At 45.1% G+C, this 27591-nt stretch overlaps 1 protein-coding gene across 1 annotated transcript; it reads right to left on the minus strand.

Annotated features, from left to right (window-relative positions):
• Window positions 1-462: 462 nt before the first annotated feature.
• Window positions 463-21379, minus strand: LOC150027951 (uncharacterized). The gene is made up of 3 exons (XM_090300968.1): window positions 21165-21379; window positions 3302-3779; window positions 463-504 (listed from the first exon to the last, which is right to left on the minus strand). Exons 1-3 carry the CDS (start codon window positions 21377-21379, stop codon window positions 463-465), a joined length of 735 nt encoding a protein of 244 aa, XP_090157094.1.
• Between the last annotated feature and the right edge of the window lie 6212 nt (window positions 21380-27591).

The raw sequence follows: 27591 nt of genomic DNA on the forward strand, positions 1-27591 counted from the left end.
ATTTCCGTGTCAGTGGACAACTTGCCCAATCAGAATCACACCACCCAAAGAGTTGTAAGTTGTTCTCTCGAGGTAGGAGTATTCCTTGTCCAGGATGCCCCTTTAAATATCGAACAACACGAAGAGCAGCTTGCCAATGCTCGGAGCATGGATTTTTCATAAATTGAGATAAAGCTTGGACACTGTAGGGAAGGTCAGGTCGAGTAAAACACAGATAAATTAACCTCCCAACAAGTCTACGATAAGTAGCCGGGTCAGAAAGAAAAGAACCAGTAGCGGAGCTCAATTTGTGATTTTCTTCACATGGTGTAGTGGCGGGCTTCGCACCCAACAATCCGACTTCAGTAATGATATCTAAGGCATATTTCCTCTGACAAAGGAAGATTCCGTTGGGGGAGCGAGCAACTTCAACCCCCAGGAAGTACTTGAGGCGGCCTAAATCTTTCATATGAAAGCATTGATTTAAGTAGCCTTTAAAACATTGGATGGCAGTACCATTATTCCCTGCAATCACAAGATCATCAACGTAGACTAGCACAACCAACTGTATATCATTAGTATTGAGAGTAAACAGGGAATGATCCTTCGGGGATTGTTGGAAGCCGTAACGAGTGAGAGAAGAAGATAGTTTAGCAAACCAACACCTGGGGGCCTGTCGGAGGCCATATAGAGACTTTTGAAGCTTGCACACTGCCCCTGGTTGAGATTCTTGGAAGCCAGGAGGGAGTTTCATATAAACCTCATCATCAAGATCACCATGGAGAAACGCATTGTGAACGTCCATCTGATGAAGCTCCCAATCTTTTGCGGCTGCTACTGCTAGAGTTGTGCGAATGGTTACCGTCTTTACGACAGGAGAAAACGTCTCGTTGTAATCCAAACCCTCCACTTGATGATTGCCAAGAATTACCAATCGAGCCTTGAATCTTTCAATTGTTCCATCCGAGTTGTATTTGATTTTGTAGATCCATTTACACCCAAGTGCCTTCTTTCCAGGAGAGAGAGCGGTGAGTTTCCAGGTGTCATTGAGTTCGAGAGCATGAATCTTTTGTGCCATAGCATCACGCCACCGGGGTTCTCGGACCGCTTGAGAAAAGAACAGGGGTTCCTGCTCGGTGTGTAAAGAGGCAAGAAAACTTTGATGATGTTTAGAAAAGGAATCACAATTCACAAAATCATGTATAGGATACGAAACACCTGAGGATTCTGTTGAAGGAGGTGACGGAACAGAGGGGCTTGACGGTATCGTGGTGGCTGCGACAAAATCGCGTAACCGTACGGAAGGCAGCTTCGCGCGATGCCCTCGCCCAAGGGGAACTGCGGCCGTCAGCGGTGGTGAAGAAACCGACGACGCCGTCTCCGTCGGACGCGGCGGTGGATCCGCGGGTAGCGTCGAGGCTTCTATACACGGATCGGAGTCGTTGATAGTGTGGTCGAAGTCATCTGTGAGGGTAGTATCCTCCTTGGCTGGGATGGGAGATGCAATGGGTTGGTTGACGATGCATTCATCTAGGTTTGAGGAGGCAACTTCATGAAGAAAATGTGGGTCCGTTCCAGTTTCTAAAGAGTTGGCAATAATTGGGTTTTGCAATGGTGGTGCAGTGTCCATCTTTTTGGCTTCAAAATATGGAAATTTATTTTCGAAAAAATGTACATCACGAGAGACAAAGAAAGTTTATGTTTCCAAATCAAATAATTTCCATCCTTTTTGGCCATATGGATACCCGACAAACACACATTTTCGGCTACGACAATCAAATTTATCCCGCTGTCTATTTTGATTATGAGCATAACATAATGAACCAAATACTCGTAAGTGCGCGTAACTGGGTACACATCCATGGATCACTTCATAAGGGGTTTTTCCATTTAGAATGGCGGATGGTGTGAGATTGATTAAGTAGCCTGCAGTCAAAACGCATTCCCCCCAAAATTTAATGGGAAGATTGCCTTGAAACCGTAATGACCGAGCAACATTCAGAATATGCCGATGCTTGCGTTCGACGCGTCCATTTTGTTGCGGGGTCCCGACACAGGAAGTTTGGTGAAGGATACCTTGTTGAATGAAATATTGTTTTAGACACATGAATTCGGTTCCATTGTCAGAGCGAACCATTTTAACACATTTGTTGTATTGCCTCTCAACGAGTGTGAAATTTTTTTTCAAAGTCACTGATACCTCTGTTTTTTCTTTTAACAAATAGATCCAAACTGCCCGTGAACAATCATCCACAATTGTCAAAAAATATGAAGCACCACAGGATGAAGGAGTTTTATAAGGACCCCATAAGTAAGAATGAATTAAATCAAAAATATTCAAAGCTTGATGCGCACTTAAGAAAAACTTATCTCTCGTTTGTTTCGATTTTTCACAAACTTCACAAACTTTATTCAACTCATCACGAGTACATTTCCCACTTATATCAGGAAGCATTTGCACAATCTTAAATGACGGATGTCCTAATCTTTGGTGCCAAAGTGCTAGTTGATTTTCCATCTTGACATGACATGCTTGAGTCTTCCGTACCCCACGATACCAATAAAGCCCATCTTTCCGTTCACTTGCTCCAATCAGCGTCCTCGAAGTGCGGTCCTGTATAATACACAATTTATCAGTGAATGTTACAACACAATTTTCTTCATCCGTCAATTGAGGTACTGAAAGTAAATTGCATTTTAATTTGGGAACATAAAGGACATTTTTCAATTCAAGTCCTTGAGTCACTGTTCCCTGTTCGCAAGCTAGAACACGTTCACCATCGGGTAACCCTACGGGGCACCCTTGTATAGTTTCCTTTTCACTCAAATTTTCCAGTGACCCGGTCATATGGTTTGATGCCCCACTGTCAATAATCCACAAATCCCAAATGCTCTTACTAGTCATTTTCTCTGATTCATTTGATTTTTGTTTGCTGATCATATCAACCAGTACCTTCCATTGTTCATTGGTCAGACCTGCCATCTCAAGTTTCTTGTCGTCATTGTTGGCTTGACTGTTGCTTCCACTAGCGTGTGCCACATTTGCACGTGTCGGGTTACCTTTGTTTCGCATCCCTTGGCGTCCCCTGCCGTTCCATTTGCCTTCAATTTTTGGTCTGTCACCCCACCATTCGAGATATCCGATCAATTGGAAGCATCCCTTCATGTCGTGACCATTTTTACCGCAATGACTGCACGTCATTAATTTTTCTACCATATCTCCACGCCCTTTTTCTTTGTAGTTGGCCTGCATCGCGAGACCCACGACCAACCCCCTTTCTTCCGTTGATTTGGCCATCATTCTCACTCTTTCTTCTTGTACCAACATAGCATATACGCGGTTCAGAGACGACAATGGGTCTGAGGCCAGAATGTTTGATCTTACTGTCCCGTAGCTTGCGTCATCCAACCCCATAAGGAGTTGATGAACCTTCTCCTCCTCCCTTCGTTTTTCCAACTGAGCACCAATCCCACACTTGCATCCACCACACGTACAGGATGGAATTTTGTCACTGTTAGCAAGCTCATCCCAAAGGACCTTCAATTTTCCAAAGTAAGTTGCCACCATCATTCCCTCCTGCTTGCATCTTGACAAGTCTGATCTTAGTTGTTGAATTCTAGGTCCATTCACGACCGAGAATCTTTCTTTAATGCCTTCCCACAAGTTATGTGCAGTCTCAGCATATGCTACTGTGGATCGTAAGCTTGGTTCAATGGTGTTTAGAATCCAAGAGACAATCATGGACTGCACGGTCCACCAATCTTCAAGGTCGGGTGCCTCATCCTCTGGTTGGATATGTGTTTTGTACCGCCCTGGTGGTCGGGTGTGATGACGTGGCATACTGCTACAGTGTAGGCGTGTTGACAAGGCGCCAGGTTGGCAGATAGGAAGGAAGTCGGGAGGCACGTGTAGTCGCCAGTTGTTAAGTTGGCGAGTTCCGATTTCCAGTTTACCAGAATAGGCGATCGCCAGGTTGAAGATGAAGTCGCCAGATGTAGACTCAGGCGACCAAGCAGTCGGAGATCGCCAGAACAAGCACATCGTCGAAGATGAAGGAGAGGCAGATTATGAAGGCGGCCGGCGAGACCACAGGGGAGGTGTATGAAGGCCCTAACTCGCCAGTTCCAGTAGAGATCGCACTCCTAAGTTAGCTATGCACTGGGCAGTACCATGCATAAGTAACTTAGCCAAAATGAGAGTAGAAGCAGCGCCAAGTCAGGGAGCCTCCAGATGATGGCACGTGTACAGTTGGATGCAAGCCACGTGTCCAAGTCTGTAACTGCCAGGAGAGAGAAAGCCACCAGGTATATAAGAGTTCTTAACAGACTTTCTGAGGTACGCACGTTCAGTTCATACACTTTACGCTTGCGAGTGATAGAGCTGATTGTGAGAGAGGATTTGCACGGTTCTCGTTCTTAGTATTTGGTGATACCGTCACTGACTTGAGCGTCGGAGTGCGATCAGCCGCAGCGGCGCCGTATCGTTTCTTTGCAGGTTCTTGAGATAGATCCCGAAAAGGAACGGAGGTGAGAAGCGGCGCGCACGTCGATCCTTTGACGAGGCATTCTCCAGCGCTCCGGTCAACATGCAGGATCATCAGGCGCCCACCGTGGGGCCGTGTAAAACTTGCTCCCATCCACAGCGTGAGTTCGTGAAAGTTTTCGAGGTTTTCGGCATGGTTGTGTGCTGGTGCAACCGTCGTTCGCAGTTTCTTTGAGTTTCGTTCGGTGACTCTGCGTTTTGAACCGTTCGTTTGGCTTTTCGATCGGTGGAGTGAGGTCTTTTGTCGCTTGCGCGCAATCTGTTTGGTGGAAGTTCGAGTTCTTTCGTTTGTTTGGCTGTCCGCGGGGAAACTGTGGTTTTTTGGTGAAGTTGTGGTTCTTCTTCGAAGGTTTGGGGTGTTCTTGAAGTTCTTGCGCAGTTTCTTGAGTTTTCTCCGATTGATCGCTGATTCGGTCGTGGTTGGAGTGTTGTTTGCTGTATTCCTGTGGTTCGCTGAAGTTAATGAGAAAAATGAGAAGCAATCGCTCCAGTCCCGTGGCGCCTGTCGCTGCTGAAGGCGACGCCGCCATGACCATGGCGCAGATGGCAGAAATGATGCGCTCGTTGCAGGCAACTGTGGAAGCCTCGCGCGTAGAGCAGGCAAGGATACATGAGGACCTGGTCGCCTCTCGCGCCAGAAACGAGGAGCTCAGCAAGGTGACTGAGGAGCTGCGTCGAGCTCATCAGGAGCAACAAGGACGTTCTTCCACTGAAGAGGTGGCGCCGTCTACGCCACCTCGTGTTTTCCCAATGCCTTTCGTTCAGGCGATTACCGACGCGCCTATTCCCACGAGCGTGGTTCCGGTTAAGGCTGTCTTTACCGGCGTGGAGGATCCAGAGGCTCATCTGACCACGTTCCACACGCAGATGATGCTGTCGGGATAGTCGGACGCCGTCTACTGCAAGTTGTTCGTGAGTATGCTCTAGGGAACGGCGATGGAGTGGTTTGTGAGCCTGCCTAACGGCCACATAACCAATTTTCAAAAGTTCTCGAAAATCTTCGTCGAGCAGTACATTGTGAATAAGGCACCGCCCAGGGTGTCCTATGATCTGTTTGATATAAGGCAGTACCATGGGGAGTCCCTCAGAGACTACCTCAATCGCTTCGGAGCGCAGATGGTCAGATCGCCGGCCAAGGATGAAGAAATGCTGGTTTATGCCTTCAAGAAGGGCGTGCAGCCAGGGCCATTCTGCGAGGCCTTGATTAGGGCTCATCCAGCGACGTTCGCAGAAGTCAGGCGACTTGCGGTGGCCCACATCGCCGACGAGAGTGAAGTCGCCGAGAAGAGAGGCAGCGTGGCTCCCGCCAGGCCACGCGCCCAGACCAGGATCCAGCCGCAGAGGGTGCTGGAAACGGCGGCGGCGGCCAGAAAAGACCAGAGGACTCGCCATCCTTACGACAGAAGAAACAAGGGAAGAAGCCAGGCGCGCCAACAACCAGCACGCCAGCAACCAGCACGCCGGGAGTACAATCGCCCGCCTAAGCACAAATTCGTCATGGGACTAGCGGACCTGATCGCTATCCCTAACATATCTGCTAGGTTGAAGGCACCCGAGAAGATGGGCGACAAGGTGCTAGGGTCAAAGCCGGACACCTGGTGTGAGTTCCACCAGTGTTTTGGCCACACTTTGGACTCGTGTTTGTCTTTAGGATACCAGCTCGACGATCTGGTTAAGAGCGGGTTCTTAAATGACTATCTGCTGGACAGGAGGACGGGGGGAGCGTCGAGTTCCCAGCCAGCAGGTGGGGAAGCCCAGCAACACGAGATGCCTTGATGGAAGAGGCCCAAGCACAAGCCCACATGCAAGCCCACCAAAGGGTAGATTTGGGCCAACCATAGAGTTATGGCCAAGAGGATCCAAGAAGACGTTCTTTTACATGTTCAAATGCCATAAACTCTAGTGTAGAGTAGACTTTAATTTCTTGTCAAAATTAGCATAGGAACTTTATTTGTAATTTTCTTAGAATTAATTTTGGCACCTAAAACACCTAGAAAGCCCATGGAGGGGGTGAACATAAAAACTAGACACACCCCTCCCCATGTGCTCATTTGTGCACCCATGTGCCATGTGCACCCATGTGCTTCACATTTACATTTCATTTGGCTAGCATTAGGGTTGCATTATGGTCCTCCTTAGCCTATAAAAGGAGGAGCCTACACCTTGTATTTTCAAGTTTAATTGAGTATTGTTATGCTGCCAATTTTGTGCACTAGCTTTACTTCTCCTAGAAATCTAGGCTATAAACTTCAATCCTTTCACCTTTCTCCCTTGAGCTGGCCGAACCTCTCAAACCCATATTCATCATGCACCTTCAAAGCCAACACAACTCCTAGGAGGGCTTTGTTTCACTCACCCATTGCTTCCGCATCAGTTTCACTACTTTGATTCAAGAAGAACACATGAAATGCCATCATTTGGTATCATGAGCTTTTGGTTCTTCAAGATGAGTAGCTTGGTCTTTTAATTTCAGTTCTTCTTTATTTCATCTTTGTCATTTCAATTCCTTACTTGTCTTGCTGTTTTTATATTTTAAATTGTTCTTGGTGTGCTTATGGAAGATCCAACCAAAGCACAATTGTTCAACTGATCTTGAACAAATTCTGTGCAGCTTGTGATAGGATTCCTTACACCATTGTGTGACTGTTTTTCTTTTAGGAAATTGAGTCCTTATTGCTTTCTTATAATTGCTTCATTTTATGCTTTGAGTCTTTATTTTCTGAATCTATAAATGTTGTGTCAAGTCATGTGAATCCATATTTGTCAACAATTCTTAGTAGTCCTATTTTTGGCTTGATTGTTTCTTGCTTTTGGGTCTCTTTATATTGCTTTAATCTGCTGTTATTTTGATCCTTTGGTGCTTTTTATTTTTAGTTTGAGTTCATAATTGTGTCTTAGTTCTTACACAATTTCCATTCTTACATTTCCATTGTGTTAATTTTGGTTATCTTGCTGTTTTCTTCCAGTTTTCCAGATTTCCCCTGTATCATCTCTCTGTTCTGGGCTGTTTTGTTTAAAAAAAATTTTCCACCCTTAGGAAAATTCTGATTTTCTGGAAAATGCAAGTTTAAAGTGTTATAGAAAAGACAAAAAAAGAATGAGGTCAAAAGAAGCAACAGAAAAAAAATGATAAATCTTACAAAATCAGAGTGCACATCTTGAGCGCTCCAGCTGGCCTAACTGCACACCAATTTTGCAAAAATTATTAAAAAAAAATGGTGCATGCGTTTTAGGTGATTCCAAAGCCAAAATTTAGATAAGATCCTGAATTTTCTTGCATCCAAATTTCAGAAACAAATTTTACAATTACAGCTCAGCATAAATCGGGGAACAAACACGTTTTCTGGCCCACAACATTTTCCAGTGGTGCTGTTTTTTTATTTGGTCATCTAATCTAGTGCTTTTCTTTAGGAATTCCTTTTGTGTGCCAACTTTTATTGAGTACCTTTAATTGTTTGCTTTAATTTCTTCAATCTCTTTCTAAGTTGTCATATTATAAATCCTTTTGGTGGTACTGTTTTCTTTCAATTAAATTTGTTTCTTGCTTTTGTTTCTTGACCTCTCATTTTGGGTGCTGGAATTTATTTCTCTCTTGGTGCTTATGTGCATGGAAATTGACTTGGTTTAAGGTTAAGCCCTTGTGAATAGGTGCTGGAAATTGGAGAATTAAAGCCAACTTTCTAAGGAGGAGTCAAAGCTAAGGCGAAACAAGCTTTCTTGAAACAAACACTACAAACACCTAGAAGATCAACAATCAAGACAACAAAGAAAGTGCACTAACCAAAAAGAGGAACAACAAAGGGGGTTTTCTTATCTCCTTTACAACTTGGTTTATTGTTAATTACCTCTTTTAAATTACGTTTTAGACGGTGAGTGTGTCTTCAAGGGCTCAAAGTGTCCAAGAAGCCTCACCTAGGGCCGAATAGTATAGCAATTTCTTGATTAGTAATTGTTACTTGTTTGTAATTGCTTTTCTTTTGCTTTCATACATACGTTTTGCATGTTTAATTTTGTTTAAGTTTTGTTAAAAACCGTCTAGCTTTGTTAATTAGTTAGCATGCATTGTTTTCTTGCATTAAAATCTGATTTCTCAACTTAATTGTGTTCCAAGTGGTTTACTAAGAGAAAGCTTTGTGTGAAGACATTGAGGGATAGTTTTTGGCTAAGGCAAAGGCTTGGTATTTAAGTAGTCCACTGTGACTCACCTCCCTTACCTGGAAGACTACCTTCTTTGACTTCCCTAAATTTTTCTCAAGGTAAAATACTTCTACACACAAAGTTTTAGTCATGTCTTCTCACTCCTCTAAATCTCTTAAAAGTGAGGTGAAATCCTTGAAATCTCTTTTGAAGCAACTTACTAAGGATATTCAATCCATTTCATCTAAACAATTGGAGAATGAGATCAAAACTAATGAATTGACTAAAGCAAAGAATGAGAAGTCTCAATTTTCAAAAAAATTACATTCTCATGCATCTAGCTCTAAACATCATGATTATCTTGGGGAAGAAAGTCTTAGGAAAAATGAATATCATCAACAATTCCCTAGGAGAGCTAGGAAAGAGAGACAAGAAAACCTAACCAAGCATATCTCTCACACTCAAGCTAGAGAAATTCCATGTTTAGAATACCTTGGCAATGATCAATTAGCATCTCAATGTTTCAATGAAAGATCTATGATCTTAAGGGACAAAGATGAGAATAGTAGCCAAGAAAAAGAAGCTAGTGAGAGTGAAGAAAATGTAAAAATAGAAAAGCAAGAGAAAACCCTTGGAAAACAAAAGGCGTGGGAGAAGAGTGTTCCTTCCCACAAGGTCATTCAACAAGAAGGAACTGTTGAAAATACATTTAAAAATATACCTCTTGTTGAACAACCTAGCCTTACCTTTTGTAAAGGAACACTTGCAAGCCTAGAAAAAAAAGAAGAATCCTTAAAAAAGGCTTGCATAGATAAAAATCTAGTAGATTATTTTACATACATGCCAAGATATCACCAAGTGAAGGTCAAGTCATCTATAGGCATCTACAAAGACAATTTTTTATGTGAAGTAGTGCCTAAAGAAACTTGTCATGTCTTATTGAGACAACCTTTGCAAAGAATTGAAATTTCCATGAACAAAGGTTGTATCAACGAGACTACCTTCACACATAAAAGAGAAATTCTTCATGAAGGAGAACTCATTGGTCAAAATACAGTTGATAAAACTCTAGAGCTTTTAAAAGGAAAATTATTGTCACCCATGAGAAAAGATGTTCAAAGACATTACCCTAGATACATTCCGTGTTTTAAAAATACATCTAAGGCGATGTCTCATGAACTCTATACTCCTTCACCTTTTGCAAATGATCCTTGGGAAGACATAAGCCTAAATTTCATATTAGATCTTCCTAGGACAACAAAAGGTTTTGATTCCATTGTCATAGACATGGATAAACTCTTCCTTAAAGAAGTGACAAGTCTTCATGATTTCTCTTCAAACTTAGTGTTGGATAGAGCTCCAAAATTTGAAAACCATCATTTGAGGATTCTCTTGGAAAAACTTGCAACTAAGTTGTCCTTTTCAAATTCTTATCATCCTCAAAAGAATGGTCAAAATAAAATTGAAAACATAGCTCTTGTTACTATGCCTAGAGAAATCATGAAAGCCAACCACAATTCTTGGGATGAGTATCCTTTTTCTATTGAGCATGCATACAATAGAGTAGTCCACAAGACTACTAATATTTCTACATTTGAAGTTGTATGTGAACATAGTCCTCTTTCTCTTTTTGTGTTGTTACCACTTCCTAAAGGAATTATGCCTAAGGAACAAGTAACCACTATTTAAAATTTTACAAAGCATGAGAGGATTAGAGAACACATGCAACCATCAAAAGAGAAATATTGTAAAAAGTTGCCAAAAACAAAAGAAAAACAAAAATGGCAACTTCATAAAATTGATTTGTATATAACTGCTTCAACTAACTCATTTGCTTTATTAGATAATTCCCTTAGGTGGACGTTTGATCCGGGAGGGCAAGCATAGTTGAAGAAGCAAGAGGCTGCTATCCGAGATCAAATCTCTAGATCTGAGGATAGATCTTCTCAAGGAGAAGGAGATGATGGACACCATCCACCCACATCCATTCCCCTAGCCATGAAGAAGAATAAGCAATGGATTTGAGGACAAATCCTTTTCAAGAGGGAGGGGATGATGGAAGAGGCCCAAGCACAAGCCCACATGCAAGCCCACCAAAGGGTAGATTTGGGCTAACCATAGAGTTATGGCCAAGAGGATCCAAGAAGACGTTCTTTTACATGTTCAAATGCCATAAACTCTAGTGTAGAGTAGACTTTAATTTCTTGTCAAAATTAGCATAGGAACTTTATTTGTAATTTTCTTAGAATTAATTTTGGCACCTAAAACACCTAGAAAGCCCATGGAGGGGGTGAACATAAAAACTAGACACACCCCTCCCCATGTGCTCATTTGTGCACCCATGTGCTTCACATTTACATTTCATTTGGCTAGCATTAGGGTTGCATTATGGTCCTCCTTAGCCTATAAAAGGAGGAGCCTACACCTTGTATTTTCAAGTTTAATTGAGTATTGTTATGCTGCCAATTTTGTGCACTAGCTTTACTTCTCCTAGAAATCTAGGCTATAAACTTCAATCCTTTCACCTTTCTCCCTTGAGCTGGCCGAACCTCTCAAACCCATACTCATCATGCACCTTCAAAGCCAACACAACTCCTAGGAGGGCTTTGTTTCACTCACCCATTGCTTCCGCATCACTTTCACTACTTTGATTCAAGAAGAACACATGAAATGCCATCATGCCTATCCATGGGGAGATCCACACCATTGCAGGGGGTTTCTCAGGTGGTGGATGCACCGCATCGCAGAGGAAAAAGTATGCGCGATCGGTGATGGCAGTGGACATGTTTGAAGATCACTCGCCGAAAGTGGACATTACGTTCACAAAGCAGGATCTTCGGGACGTTGTGCCTCATGACAACGATCCCATAGTTATTTCGTTGATAACAGCAGGGAGGAAGGTCCACAAAGTTCTGGTGGACCAAGGAAGCTCGGCAGACGTGATGTTCTGGCCGACTTTCACGCAGCTGGAATTGCCCCTTGACCAGCTAAGGCCCTATGGAGGGTGCTTATATGGGTTCGCTGGTGACCAGGTGGAGGTCAGGGGGTACATTGAGCTGAGAACCACGTTTACAGATGAGGCTGGGTCGAGGACGGAGAAAATCAAGTACCTCATCGTAAACGCCCCTTCAGCATATAACATCCTGTTGGGAAGGCCTACTCTTAACAGGATAGGCGCAATTCCGTCGACACGGCACATGAAGGTGAAGTTGCCGTCCATGGAAGGGGTGGTGATCACGATCAAGTCTGATCAGAAAGAAGCGAAAAGGTGCTATGAGAATAGCCTGAAAAACAAAAGATCAGTGAGTTATGTAACAACCACCCCACCTCCCGGTGTGAAGCCCAGACCGCCGGTAACAGAGGAGGCCGCCGGAAGGGATGTAGAGATGGTAGACGCTGAGCTGGGGGAGAGGAATGCCGTCCTGGAGGAGGAAGAAACGCGGAATCGCCCCGAGGAAGCAAGGGAACAGGGAATCGCCAGGGCGGTGATCGTCAGAGAATCCAGGCCCAAACCTGTCGAGCAGTGGCTCGAGAAGGAGATCGGAGGGAAAGTTTTCAAGCTCGGAAGATCTCTGAAGGTCGATCTCCAGGACCAGATCGCCAAGGTGATTGAGCGGCATCTAGACGCGTTTGCTTGGTCCGCTTCGGACATGCCCGGGATCGATCCCGACTTCTTGTGCCATCATCTGGCGATGGACAACATGGTGAGACCGGTGCGACAAAGGAGAAGAAAATTCAATGAGGAGAGGAGGCAGGCGATCAGGGACGAAACACAGAAACTCCTCGCTGCAGGCCACATCAGGGAAGTCCAGTACCCTGAATGGTTGGCAAATGTCGTACTGGTGAAGAAGAGTAACGGGAAATGGCGCATGTGCGTCGATTTCAACGACCTAAACAAAGCTTGCCCAAAGGATTCGTATCCTTTACCAAGCATTGATGCCCTGGTTGATAGTGCTGCAGGGTGCAAGCTGCTGAGTTTCCTGGATGCCTTCTCGGGCTATAATCAGATCGAGATGCATCCCATGGATGAAGAAAAGACAGCCTTCATGACGGAGAGGTCGTGCTACTGCTATAAGGTGATGCCGTTTGGGCTGAAGAACGCGGGGGCCACGTACCAGAGGTTGATGGATCGGGTACTTGCACCAATGCTGGGAAGGAACGTGCAAGCCTACGTCGATGACATGGTCGTGACCTCGCAGGAGAAAAGCAAGCACGTCGAAGACTTGGAAGAATTGTTCACGACGATCGCCAAGTTCAAGTTAAAGCTCAACCCGGAGAAATGCATTTTCGGCGTGGAGGCTGGAAAGTTTTTGGGTTTTCTCTTGACTGAAAGGGGGATAGAAGCTAACCCAGACAAGTGTGCCGCCATCTTGGCGATGAGAAGCCCGGCTACGGTGAAAGAAGTCCAGCAGCTAACAGGTCGGATGGCAACCCTATCTCGCTTCGTGTCGGCTAGCGGAGAAAAGGGGCATCCCTATTTTCAATGTCTGCGACGCAACAACAAGTTCGTATGGACGAAAGAATGCGAGGAGGCTTTCGTCAAACTAAAAGAGTATCTGGCGAGCCCGCCGGTTCTGTGCAAACCGCTGGCGGGAACCCCTCTCAGGCTGTACTTCGCTGTGACTGAGAGGGCGGTGAGTGCGGTGCTCGCCCAGGATCAAGATCAGGCTCAGAAGCCTATTTATTTTGTGAGCAAGGTGTTGCAGGGCCCAGAAACGAGATATCAGGCCCTGGAGAAGGCTGCGCTGGCTGTGGTGTTTTCGGCGAGGAGGTTGCGCCACTACTTCCACAGTTTCACAATACTGGTGATGACTGACCTGCCCATCCAGAAGGTCTTGAAGAAACCCGACGTTGCGGGAAGGATGGTGAAGTGGGCGGTGGAGTTGTCAGAGTTTGATATTAAGTACGAGCCTCGAGGCCCGATCAAGGGGCAAATCTTCGCAGATTTTGTGGTTGAACTCTCATCAGAGGCGACGCGGGTTGAAGGAGACGATTTCCGTTGGGTACTTTCGGTGGATGGATCGTCGAACCAGCAGGGCAGCGGTGCTGGAGTCATATTGGAAGGGCCCAACGGCGTGCTGATTGAACAATCTTTGAGGTTTGCTTTCAAAGCCAGCAACAATCAAGCGGAGTATGAGGCGCTGATCGCCGGGATTTTGCTGGCCAAGGAGATGGGAGCTAGGGTGCTGATGGCTAAGAGTGACTCGCTGCTAGTCACAGGGCAAGTAACAGGCGAGTTCCAGGCTAAAGATCCGCAAATGGCGGCTTACTTGGCGTATGTGCAGGAATTGAAGAGTTCCTTTGCCTCTTTTGAAGTAGTACATGTGCCCCGAGAGCAGAATGCCCGAGCTGACTTGCTTGCTAAGCTCGCCAGCTCAGGCAAGGGGGGTAGGCAGAGGACGGTGATTCAAGAAACTCTGAAGACGCCGAGGGCATTTGTAGCAGATCACCTGGTCCTTCAGATAAGCAGGTCGACAGAAAAAGCAGCGAGAAGCCATAAGTCTTTGACGCAAGAAACTCTGAGATCGCCGAGAGTTAGAGCATGCCGAGGGGAGAAGGTGGACGTGATGCAGGTCTGCGCCGCCCATGAGCCAGACACTTGGATAACACAGTACAAGCGGTGCTTGGCAGATGGCCTCCTCCCGCTGGATCCAACAGAAGCTAGGAAGGTAAAGAAAAATTCCAGCAAGTATACGTTGATTGATGGCGATCTGTACAGGTTTGGGTTCACTCACCCGCTCCTGGAATGTATACACGGCGAGAAGTGCACGAGAATCATGGCAGAGCTCCACGAAGGTATATGCGGAAGCCACGTCGGGGGTCGAGCTCTGGCCGCTAGGACTCTCCGTGCGGGCTACTACTGGCCATCCATGAGAGAAGATTGCAAGAAATATGCCCAATGCTGTAAACAATGCCAGCAGCACGCCGATTGGCATAAGGCACCTCCCGAGGAGTTGAAGTCGATCTATAGCCCTTGGCCGTTTCATACTTGGGGAATCGACATCCTGGGACCTTTCCCGCTGGCGATCAGGCAAATGAAGTACTTGGTGGTGGCGATTGAGTATTTCACCAAGTGGATTGAAGCAGAACCATTGGCCCAGATCACCGCACACAAGATCGAAGGTTTTGTATGGAAGAACATCGTGTGCCGGTTTGGAGTGCCTAAGCGCCTGGTGTCAGATAATGGGACGCAGTTTGCAAGCCACCTGTTGAAAAAGCTTTGCGAAGGGGTAGGAATTCAACAAGTGTTTGCATCCGTCGAGCACCCTCAAACAAATGGCCAGGTGGAATCAGCTAATCGGGTGTTGTTGAGAGGTTTGAGGAGAAGGCTTGAGAAAGCCAAGGGAAGTTGGGCTGAGGAGGTGCCCCGTATAGTCTGGGCGTACCACACCACCGAGCAGTCAGGAACCCATGAGACCCCGTTTAGCTTGGTCTATGGGTGCGACGCCATGATTCCGGTGGAGATCCAGGAGAGCTCGCCGAGATTCCAGAACTTTGTAGAGGAAGACTCGAATGAAGAGAGAAGGCTGAACCTGGATCTGCTGGATGAAGTCAGGGAAGAGGCGAGGCTGAAGGCTGAGGCGGTGAAGAGGAGGATCGAGCGAAGATACAACTCAAAGGTGATGCCAAGGCAGTTTAGAGAAGGCGATCTGGTGATGAGGAAGGCCCACCAGTACGAGATGGAGAATAAACTATCACCCAAGTGGACTGAACCGTTCAGAATAACCGAGGCGCTCGGGAACGGAGCCTACCGCTTAGAAACGCTGGAAGGAGGGGCGATTCCTCGCACCTGGAACGCCACACACTTGAAGTTGTACTATAGTTAAGAGCCTTGTAAGTAAAGACAAACACAATGTTATATTACAATGTTTCTGTTAAAACAGTTTGAAGGGGGCACTCTTTTTTCCCTAAGGAGGGTTTTTAATGAGGCCACCCAATAAAAGAAGAGTTTTCGAAGTATAAGGTGTTTTCAGATTGCATGTGTGCTATTTTCGAAAGTTTTGAAGAAAGACCTTGTCATTTGTACATGATTTAAGGCAAGAAAAGATATATCGCGTGCTTTCTAAAAAGTTTTAAGTCCTCATCGTTTTTTCGGCGATTGGAGGCACCAGTTAAGTTTTAAGTCCTCATCGTTTTTCGGCGATTGGAGGCACCAGTTAAGTTTTAAGTCCTCATCGTTTTTCGGCGATTGGAGGCACCAGTTAAGTTTTAAGTCCTCATCGTTTTTCGGCGATCGGAGGCACCAATTAAGTTTTCAAAGTCCTCATCGTCTTTCGGCGATCGGAGGCACCAGATGAGAGACCTCAACGCTCACGCGCGTCCTGAGGCCAGTTAAAGACCTCCTCGCCGTCGAGCGAGTGCAGGAGAGAAAGAAAAAGGTCCTCAGTGCATCCAGGGGGGAGGAGATGTACACCCTGGGCAAGTTGAGGCACCATATAAAGTCCTTATCGCCGTTGTGCGAGCTAAGGCCAGTTAAAGACCTCCTCGCCGTCGAGCGAGTCCAGGAGAGAAAGAAAAAGGTCCTCAGTGCATCCAGGGGGGAGGAGATGTACACCCTGGGCAAGTTGAGGCACCATATAAAGTCCTTAGCGCCGTTGTGCGAGCTAAGGCCAGTTAAAGACCTCCTTGCCGTCGAGCGAGTGCAGGCGAGAAAGAAAAAGGTCCTCAGTGCATCCAGGGGGGAGGAGATGTACACCCTGGGCAAGTTGAGGCACCATATAAAGTCCTTATCGCCGTTGTGCGAGCTAAGGCCATTTAAAAACCTTCTCGCCGATGAGCGAGTTCAGGCGAGTAAAAAGTCCTTCTCGCCGATGAGCGAGTTCAGGCGAGTTAAAGACCTTCTCGCTTACATGCGAGCATAGGCAAGATAAAATCCTTCTCGTCTCGAACGAGTTCAGGTATGGCGCAGAAGGTGGAAGAAGTATGGAAGGTGGCTAAGGTAGGTTCGAAGAGAACGCCTAGTCAACCGGTCTTTTGCTCTGAAGTTCAGGGGGGCAAAGGAAGATCCCAAAGGGCGCTTCTACCCCAGATAAAGAAACGATTGCCAAAGCATGAGGCTAGGAAAAGCTGATGTTACCAAGAGGTCTTGGCGATCGGGAAAGGTTCAAACACGGCGAGAAGGTTGAAAGACTTGTTTGATAAAGCAGGTCGAGTGGGACGTTGTTTGAGCCAATGATTGAGTTACAGTTCGTTGCTTGGAAGGAATTCTTATGATAAGGTTAGTGCCTCAAGAGTACAAGTTGTTTAAAGCGATTATCGCTTAAGTTTGAATTGGCTCGAGGCAGTTACGTCAAAAGTCGTCTTCGCAAAATTGCTAAGTTAAATTCGACAAAGCTAAACATACAAAGAAGGCTAAAGCGCTTAAAAGGAGTCAGGGGAGAGAATATCCAAGTTTTGTGATTGAAATAAGTATCTGTTCAAAACATATATGCACGAGTTTTTATTACAAGGTATATACAAGGGAAATTATAAAGTAGCAGATGAGGTGGAATTGATTAGTCTTCGGCGGGGACGATCTTTCCATCTACTACTTCGTTGTTTAACGACACCATGCTGAGGTCGAGATCAGGGAATAGGCATGCGAATTGTTCCCGAGCGGCTTCGAATCCAGCAACCAGAATCTGAGCAGAATTTAGCTTAAGTTCTTCAATTTCCCCTTGAAGTTCTTCAACCTGTTTCTTGAGCTCCTTGTTCTGCTGCTCCAGCTCTTCAACCTGTTTTCGGAGTTGTTCGTTGGTCTCTTGAGCATGGAGAAGGTCGTCAGTAACCTTCTTGGATTCCGTTTGAGCTTGGGCCAACTCGGCAGCCATCTTTCCTTTCTCCTTGTTTGCCTCGGCGAGATCAGCCATGGCGTCGTCCCTCGCTTTTTCTACTTGCCCAAGTAGCTTCTCGCGATCGATCGACCTTTGCTCCAGTTTTTGTACCTTGGCGGCGTCAGCTTGAATGTGAGCCTCCAGGTTGATCGTCTTGGCGCGAAGAGGCACGATTTTGCTTTCCAACTCGACCTTCTCTTGGGCAAGATCGTGAACCTTGCGGCGAAGGTCGGTGGCCTCCTGGCGCGCCAATCTGAGCTCGGTGCTCATCGCGTCTTCTACTCGGGAGTGTTCCATCTCCGCGAGCGTCAGATTGGCAGACAATTTCTCCACCTCGAGCCTCATGGTGCTGTTGTCAGTCTTGAGGTTGAAGAGATCATCTTGAAGCCTCCTGGTGGAGCTCTTCACAGCCCTCGTTATGATCGATGGGATATCCTCTGCTATGGTTTTCAGTTTGGCAGTCAGAGGTTCCCACATCCTTGTGACTTCGAGGGAAAGGTTTGCTGCTTGGAGAGGCGCCAGGGGGGCTTGTTGAGGGTTCTCGCCGCCACCTTCCTTAGCAGGATTTTCAGTGGTTGCTTCCTGGCGTGGCGACGCAATCGGGGATTCGGTAATTAGAATTGGAGAGGTATGAGCAACCTCATCCCCGATTGGAACGTTTCCTGCAGCTGAAGTGTTTGAAGGGGGGCCCCCTCCTGCTGACATATGTGGCGTAGAGGCGCTTGGGGGGTCCTCCAAGAAGTTTGGCTCTTGGGCCTCAGCTGCAGGTGGCGCAGTGGCCAGTGGAACTGCTTGGACTGGTGATGAAGGGGCTTGTGGTGTTGGCGATGAGGGAGGAGGAGCAGGCGTTGATGGTGGTGTTGAGGTTGGAAGAGGGGGTTGAGCAGGTGGAGAAGATGGTGCCACCCTCTTCCTTTTCGTAACAAGGCCATCCTCTGTGACCTCGTCGTCCTCTTCTTCCTCCTCTTGGACGATTTGAGGGGCTTTTCGCTTGGGTCTCTTAAGGACCAGTTTCTTGCGCTGGGTGGGTTCCTTGGGCGGTGATCGCCCATGAACAATGGCTTTCTCGACCACCGAGTTGGGCACCGTTTGGGAACCGGTCGCCAACCCGTGGTTTCGGGCGAGCGCCTTTAATTCGGCGAGCATGTTTCTACCCAACATGGTGTCTGCATGAAACGAAAATGCATGAGTTAGCTCAGAGAAGAAAAAGATAAGTGTGTGAGGTAATAAAACAGCAAAACAGGTAGTATATGCAGAAAAGGTAAAACCAAAGTCTTGTGCGTATTGCACAAGACGCCCAGAAGCAGTATTAGAAGCAGTATCAAATGCAGTATCAAAGCAACAGTTTGGATGTCCTAACCTATTTGGAATTCTAGCTGGTCCTCAAAGAATTCGAAGGAGATCAGGGTGGGGGTCAGGAATGTTATATTGGCATCCGCCACCCTCTTCCAGAATAGACAGAGGTCTCGGTCCAATGCTCCCATGCTATCAGGACTTCTGGGCCTCCTGAAGCAGCTCTTGGACTCCTTTTTCCCCTTGTCCACCCAGTACAAGGGGAAGCCATCAAGAAGGGAGGTGTCCTTATCGTTTGCACGTACTTGGATGAACTTCCCCTTCCAGTCTTTGTACGATTGCTGGAAGATGGTAAAAATGGATCTCCCAGCAATTGCATTCAAGCTGACCCACAGGCGGTCGCCTGGGTGCTTGGCCTCAAAAAGGAACAAAAACACGTCCACCGACGCGGGCAACCCCAGGTGGTCGCACGTTATTTCGAAGGCTCGAACAAACGCCCAGCTGTTGGGGTGAAGCTGGGCGGCAGCGATGTTGAGCTCGGTCAAGAGTTCCCTCTCGAATCGAGTGAGAGGGAACCTGAGCTTGACCTTCTTGAAGAAAGTGGTGTAGACGAAGCAGAAGGGCCCATCGGCGCTCACTTTGTCATCGACACACACTGGCAGAGCGGCGGGGCAAGGCAGCACCATCATTCTCTCGTCGTGCTCCTTGTGAAACGATTGATGGGCCTCGTCCCCATTAGTCAACCGCAGAACCGCTCCCGCAGTGTTCACCGACGAGGTCTCCTTCAGAAGAGTCGGGTTAGCCCAGGGGTATAGAGTTTTGAAGTCTGGCAGAGGGACGGGGGCTCTTCCAGCGTTAGATGGAGTCGCCTGGGCCAGGGCAGATTGGGAAGATGCAGGCCTCTCAGCCTGCAAAGAGGAAGCACCACGAACTTGTGTTGAGTCGTGTGCTTGTGAAGGAAGGTTTCGCGCTGATGGAGGGGGGTTCGGGGTAATCTTGGTGCGAGTCATGATGGCAGCTGCAAAGGAAGAAGAAAGGAAAAATGGTCAGGAGGGTTACAAAGGCTGACTCGATCATAGAAGGAAGGTGAAAGACGAACGAATGTGGGTTTGTTGCGACGATCGACAAAGCCCTAAGCTACGCAGAAGGAGAAATGGAAAAACAACCCACAGCGTATGCACCAAGCAGTTACAGGATGATGCAAATCGGTGAAAATGCAAGGAAACCCAGCAGATGAAGGAAAGTAGTTACCTTTCGATGATCAGGAAGACAGTAAAGGGAGATGGTGATCTAGAGCTTTGAAGAACGTCGAGAGCTTTCGCAGAAGGAAGTGAGAGCGTTTGCAAGCACGAAGAAAGTGATGGAACAGTGGAGCGTAACGGGTTTAAGGGTTTTCGAAATAATTTTAGGAAGCGCTAACGGCAGATGAAGAGGGCCGTTGATGAAGCCACGTGTCGAACGATGAGTGAAGGGGTTGGTGGAGCGTCAGAGCAGCGGAAAGTACAATCGCTTGGAATTCTGCGTCAGTGCCACGTAGATCAGTGTTAGCGAAGGCTCTTTCAGTCTTTTCGCTAGACAAGTCTTCGCTTAAGACTGGGGGGCTTGTGTACCGCCCTGGTGGTCGGGTGTGATGACGTGGCATACTGCTACAGTGTAGGCGTGTTGACAAGGCACCAGGTTGGCAGATAGGAAGGAAGTCGGGAGGCACGTGTAGTCGCCAGTTGTTAAGTTGGCGTGTTCCGATTTCCAGTTTACCAGAATAGGCGATCGCCAGGTTGAAGATGAAGTCGCCAGATGTAGACTCAGGCGACCAAGCAGTCGGAGATCGCCAGAACAAGCACATCGCCGAAGATGAAGGAGAAGCAGATTATGAAGGCGGCCGGCGAGACCACAGGGGAGGTGTATGAAGGCCCTAACTCGCCAGTTCCAGTAGAGATCGCACTCCTAAGTTAGCTATGCACTGGGCAGTACCATGCTTAAGTAACTTAGCCAAAATGAGAGTAGAAGCAGCGCCAAGTCAGGGAGCCTCCAGATGATGGCACGTGTACAGTTGGATGCAAGCCACGTGTCCAAGTCTGTAACTGCCAGGAGAGAGAAAGCCACCAGGTATATAAGAGTTCTTAACAGACTTTCTGAGGTACGCACGTTCAGTTCATACACTTTACGCTTGCGAGTGATAGAGCTGATTGTGAGAGAGGATTTGCACGGTTCTCGTTCTTAGTATTTGGTGATACCGTCACTGACTTGAGCGTCAGAGTGCGATCAGCCGCAGTGGCGCCGTATCGTTTCTTTGCAGGTTCTTGAGATAGATCCCGAAAAGGAACGGAGGTGAGAAGCGGCACGCACGTCGATCCTTTGACGAGGCATTCTCCAGCGCTCCGGTCAACAGGCAGGATCATGTTCCATCAATGAAGCCCCATTTTCTCCGGGCACGAAGCGAGATCTTTACTGCTCTTGCCCATTCGTCGTAATTTTCTCCGCGCAATTGGACTTGCGTGATTATGTTTCCGGGATTGTCACTCGCGTTGAGATCATATGGCGAGTAGTTCTTCTTAGCACCTCCTCCTTCGTGCTCTGCTTTGTTGGCATTATTCTTTTCTGGTGCATCTGCCATGGTTGTGCACCGTTGCCTTTGCTTTGTGTTTGTCGGGTATCAGAGTTTTGTGCTCTGATACCATGAAAGAATATTTTCTGTTTTATTCAATCTGTCTTTCATCTATAGTAATGATACATATATATAACCATAGCATTAGAACCGTACAAAACCGTACAAATTCTTTTTCTAACATAACATCTGTAATTAAAACTAATTATAGACCCATTAATAGTGATTATATTGCTATAATTAAGTCTAATTATAGATTCATTAATAGTGATTATATTCCTGTAATTAAGTCTAATTAAGTCTAATATTGATTTTGTCCGGTAATAAAAGACAATCTCTTTTAGCTATTAAAAACCCTTTCTCTAAAGCTATATTTCCAACTTTTGTTTCATCTTATTCTTGATAGATTAAATCTCATCCAAGGTGATCCATATTGAAAGCATTTTATCCCTCCATATACAACAAATATTATCCAACATCAATTAGTAACAATTGCATTTCTTCCTAATACGACACAATGAGCTCATTTAATTTGGTTTTTAAAAGGTTGAATTATAATTTTTCAAAACTCCCTTTCTAATTACGAAAACATAATCAATTAGTATCAATTGCATTTCTTCCTAATACGACACAGTAAGCGCATTTAATTTGGTTTTTAAAAGTTTGAATTATAATCTTTCCTTTATATTTACTTTAATATCTTTATCCTTAAAAAAAATGAATTTAATTTGGTATATTTTTAGAGTGATTTAACTTCAATCTTGCAATACATAATTAACTCCACTAATAATGTCAAATAAATTGACGGTTTAAGTTACTACAAAGGTTTTTAATTGGAATTATGATTAAAAGAAACGCACCCTTCTTGCTAGGCATGACAATAGGGTGGGTCGATGAAGGAATTTAGTTCACCTCGTTCTCATAAAGGTGAAGCAAGAAAAATTAAGATCTAAAATAGACATGTGTAAAATTTTAGAGTTGATAACTTAATAATAAACTATTCTAGATTATAATGATCAAAAGTAAAAAAAAATAAAAATTCTTGAGATAATAGATCTATGTGAAAAGATGAAATTTTTTCTAATATTATAAACTGGTGTATTTTATTATATAATTGTTAAAGTAACATATTTTAAAATTTTAAAACTCTTTCGATTTTAATGAATTCTTATAAAGTCAAAGGTATTGTAACAAAAACATGTCGAAATCGTTAGATTTCATCATGTCAAAATATTACAAATATATTTTTGAATTCAGGTAAATTTTCTATAAAAGAAAAAAAATTATTAGCAGTTGAAAATCTGCCATTCATGATATCATCTTTTCAATTACTAATCAAAAAGATGTTGTTAATAGGAAGAATGGACAAGGGTCAAATCATTTAAATTTCTTCTTATTAGTCTTTTTAAAATATGAGTCCCAAACCCAAAGCTTAAGTCCAAGAAGGCCAAAGCCCAAGTCCAAACCATGAGGGGCAAGGCCAAGCATTAAATAAAAGAGCATAATTTGAATTAATTTTATATAGTTGTAGGAAGTGTGAATATTAAATAAAATGTGTGAATAGTTAGGGGAGGGTGTACACGTATTTTAGGAGGTGCTGAAAATAGGAAGTAGATCACACTTACTTCATGACTAGGTGGCACCAATTTGCATTTGAATTTGGAGGGAACTTTGAGTTTCATTTGTGTTTCATTTCAGCCTCTTCTATTATAAATAGAGAGGTTGGACTCTTGTAAATTCAGATTTGGATAATTGATATAGAGAAACTCTACTCATTTTGAGAGAGCATTTTGTGAGATCTTTATCTCCTTACCATAGTCTCATCTTGTGAGCTTTAGGAGAGCTTCAAGTGGCGGCTTCCTTCACTCATCTTGGGACTCCATCACTAAGTGGCGTGATCATTCTCCTAATCCATTCTAGCCGGTTCTTCAACCATCTAAGTTCCATTTCTTTCATCTCCTTGCTGTTTTCATTCGTAATCTAGAGTTCTTCATCCTTTTCACCGATTATTTTGTGTTCTATGTGTTGTCTTACGATTTTGTTCGGTTCATCTTATTCATTTGGTGTTTTCAATCGGGGCAACTTGTTCTAGATTCAATTCTGTCCAGTTTGATATATTACATGTAGCAATTGTGTTTCTATTTGTGTTCTTAATTTGTTCTTGTTTTCCTTTCAATTCCACCAAGTGTTTGTGATAAGGACACATCGTTCAATGAGTTTGGCTTCTCTCTTGGATGGCATTATCCTCCATTGAGATGACCTTAAGCCTCCTTAAATGTTGTGTATCTTGTTAGTGTCAATCCAACTCATCAAAATGGCAACAAAATTCACTTTTATTATGACGATTAAAACAGCCACAAAAATATATCATATTTTATTATCATTTTAAATTTATTGAAAATTTAAGAAACTAACAAAACTTGTTTAAATTTTTTTAATTTATTAATTTTTTCAAAATTCAAATAATTATTTGTTTAATTACTTTTTAATAATATTATAATAAAATTAAATTACCTATTTTACTTAAAATTAATTTAAAATTTGATAATAATAGAAATAATAAATTTATCATATTAAAAAATATAAATTAAATGTACAAAATAAGTAGTTATTTTAATATAATCTCTCTTATACATCTACTATACATCTACTGTGACAATGTACGAATGATTGTTTAAATTTCTCTAAAAAGTAATTAAACTAATAATTTCTCGAGATAATCCAATTTGAAAGTGTTTATCTAAATGTAATTTCACCAAAAACTAAGCAATAGAATTTTGTACCGTCTAGGTCTCGGTTGACGGTTGACCATTGACCAAAGTAGACATGGGACCCCAAAGGAGGGGCCCACGCGGGAGGTTCAGTTGGTTAGGAAAGAGTCTCGTTAGGCTCACATGGAAGAGGACCGAGGAGGTGTCGGCTTGGAGGAGGGGCGAGGAGTCCTCGGCCCTCAACACCCGAAGAGGAAGATGAGTCAGAAAGGTGGCTTGAAGGCCACATCCCAGCTTTCATTATAGAGAAGCCCAAACCGCCAAGACCATGCATGAAGGTGTAGGGAAGCGGCAGTACGCCCCACCGCTAGAGAACCACTGGAACTGATATGACTCGGTAGAGTCTCGTTCCAGTGGCGATCGACATGCATGGGACGTGCGAGGGCAGTATACGCTCGGCCTGGATGAACCCTCTGATAGTGGGCGTATGAGTTGATGCCTGAGGGATCATCCTGCGCCAGTTGCACTTCGAGAAGGGAGACTTACACGCTGGGATTTCCCTAAGTTGGGTTACAACGTCGTAAGGCCTCCCACATAGAGTTACGCTTAAGTCAGAAGGAGACACATGGCAGAAGCACTGAAAAGGTATAAAAGCTCTTATTGTCAGCAAGTTAAGGTACGTTTTTAGTCACTTGACGTTTTACACACTTTCAGTCATTGTACGCTTACGCACTGTACGCACGAGTGACTTGAGAACGAGAGAGAATACAGTTAGAATTCAGTTACGCACTCTCTGAACACGGTGTCTGCGGTGTTCTGATACGGAGGTGCACGGTGTTTTCTGCCAGTACTGACTTGAGCGTCGGAGTGCAAACGGCCGCGAGGGCGCCCTTTGTTCTCTCTATTTCAGGTATTCATGGCGGCGAAGGATGGAGATTTAGAACGAAGACGAATGAGTCCTTGATACGCAGCTCGTAGCTATGCACAAAGAACAATCTGGTCAACCAGCAGGAACAAATTTCTTACTAAATGTCGAATAAACTTCTCTATAGTAAACTTTACTACACATTCTTTCCCAATAAAATGTTTCTAACAGAATATAATGTTAAATCAATTTACTGAATTCACAAATACTACAACATATATGTCAATTTGAATAATTTGTATCTAACAAAATAAAATTTCAATTCAGTTTACTAAGTGAAACAATACCACATCATATGTGTCAATTTGAACACATTGTTTCCAACAAAATAGAATGTCAAACTCCATAAAAATTACTAACAATTGAAGACCCTCCTTATGATGTTGGCATGTCGTGTTCACTCTCTTCATTCTGTGAATTAAAATCATATCATGTCAATGGAACTAAAAAATATACACAAGATACTAAATAATAGTCAAGCATTTAACAATATGACTTTTGTACCGACCAGGTAGTCGGGAGTGATGACGTGGCAGCAAGAGATAAAATAGGCGTGTTAAGCGGAACACCTGGCTGGCAGAAGGGAAGCACATCAGGGAGTTCGTGTAGTCGCCAGTCGTTAAGTTGGCGTGCTCCGATCTCTAGCACATCTAAATCCGCGGTCACCAGGCTTGTGTTGTAGTCGCCGTATGCGAGTTTAGGCGACCAAGTGATCAGAGATCGCCGAAAGGAGGACATCGTCGAAAGATCAGGAAAGCTTGTTCAAGGCTTTCAAGGGGCACGAGTACGAAGGACGAAGTTATCAGGTGATCATTCCCTAGCCAGAGGTTGAGGCAAGGGAACAGCTTACCAGAACATACACGATGAAGCAAGTGAAGCAGATCATGATGGCGGCCGGCGAGACCACAAAGAAGGTGTGCATGGTGACACCCGTACTCGCCACACTGAAGAGATCGCGCTCCAAGACAGCTATACGCCGAGTTACTCCTTGCATGAGTAACTTAGTCGAACAGCCTGAAGAGTAAGAAGTGACGCTCAAGCAGAGGACGTTCCAGATGATGACACGTGTACAGCTGGATGCGAGCCACGTGTCCAGAGGTGTAACCGTCAGGAGAGAGAAAGTGCACAGGTATATAAGGGATTCTAACGAACTTCTGAGGTACGCGCGTTTAGAACACTTCTTTACGCTTGAGAACACTTGAGTAGGCTGAGAGAGTTTTTGCACGATTCCTTGAGTTTCTAGCTTTTTTCTCTTAGAGTTTTGGTGGTTCCGTCACTGACTTGAGCGTCGGAGCGCGATCGGCCGCAACGGCGCCACTCTGTCTTTTGCAGGTTCTTGAGGTGAATCGAGGTGTGAAGGACGGAAGCTAGCGTGGTGCAAAGCCAATCCAGAGGAAGACACCTTTGACGAGGCAAGGCTCTTGCGTTCTGGTCAACAGGCAGGATCATCAGGCGCCCACCGTGGGGCCGTGTAAAACCTGTTCCCATCCACAGCGTCAAGTTCTTGAGGGTTCTGTAGTTTCCGCGTGGTTGTGTGCTGGTCCAACCATTTTCCACCGTTCGTTCCAGGTTTTGTTCGGTGAGTTCGAGTTTTCCACCGTTCGTTCGAGGTTTTGTTCGGTGAATTCGAGTTCTCTGCCATTCGTTTGGGTTTTAATCGATAGTCTGAAGTTTGCCACCGTTCTTTCGAGTTTTCGATCGTTTTCTTCAGGTTTCTTGCTGTTTGTGCGATTTTCAATCGGTTGATTCGAAGTTTTACCGTTCATTCGCGTTTCTGATCGGTGAATCGGGAGTTTTGCTGGAGGAGCGGTAGGTTCGCGGTGAGAGTGTAAGTTCCTGTGAAGATTTCGACGTCCGAAGCTATCGGCGTGCTGTTGCAGTTGCGTTTTTGGAAGTTCTTGGGAGTTTGAGAGTTTCTGACCGATTGACTACTGGATCAATCGTTTGCTGGAGAAGGTTTTGCTCGTTGAAGTGTGGTTTGCTGAGTTTTCATGAGAAAGATGAGAAGCAACCGTTCAAGTCCCGTTGTGCCAGTTGCTACAGAAGGCACCATGACCATGGCGCAGATAGTGGAGATCATGCGCGCGCTGCAGGCGAATGTGGAGGCCTCGCGCATAGAGCAAGCGAAGATGCATGAAGACCTGGTCGCCTCTCGGGCCAGGAATAAAGAGCTCAGCAAAGTGACTGAGGAGTTGCGTCAAGCTCTTCAGGAGCAGAGAGGACGCCTAGCTGTAGAAGAGGTCGTGTCGTCGTCGCCACCGCGTGTTTTCCCTATGCCGTTTGCTCAGGCGATCACAGACACGCATATTCCTGCGAGCGTAGTACCAGTGAAAGCTTCTTTCACCGGCGTGGAGGACCTTGAGGCACATCTCACCACGTTCCACACGCAGATGATGCTGTCAGGAGGCTCGGATGCTGTATATTGCAAGATGTTTGTGAGCACGCTCCAGGGAACAGCGTTGGAATGGTTTGTGAGTTTGCCTACAGGTCACATAACCAACTTTCAGTAGTTTTCGAAGCTTTTCGTCGAGCAGTACATTGTGAACTAGGCGCCACCTAGGGTGTCTTATGACCTGTTCGACATA

Source organism: Phaseolus vulgaris, chromosome 4 (assembly GCF_051622355.1).
Source record: "Phaseolus vulgaris cultivar YP4 chromosome 4, ASM5162235v1, whole genome shotgun sequence".
NCBI classification, from domain to species: domain Eukaryota; kingdom Viridiplantae; phylum Streptophyta; class Magnoliopsida; order Fabales; family Fabaceae; genus Phaseolus; species Phaseolus vulgaris.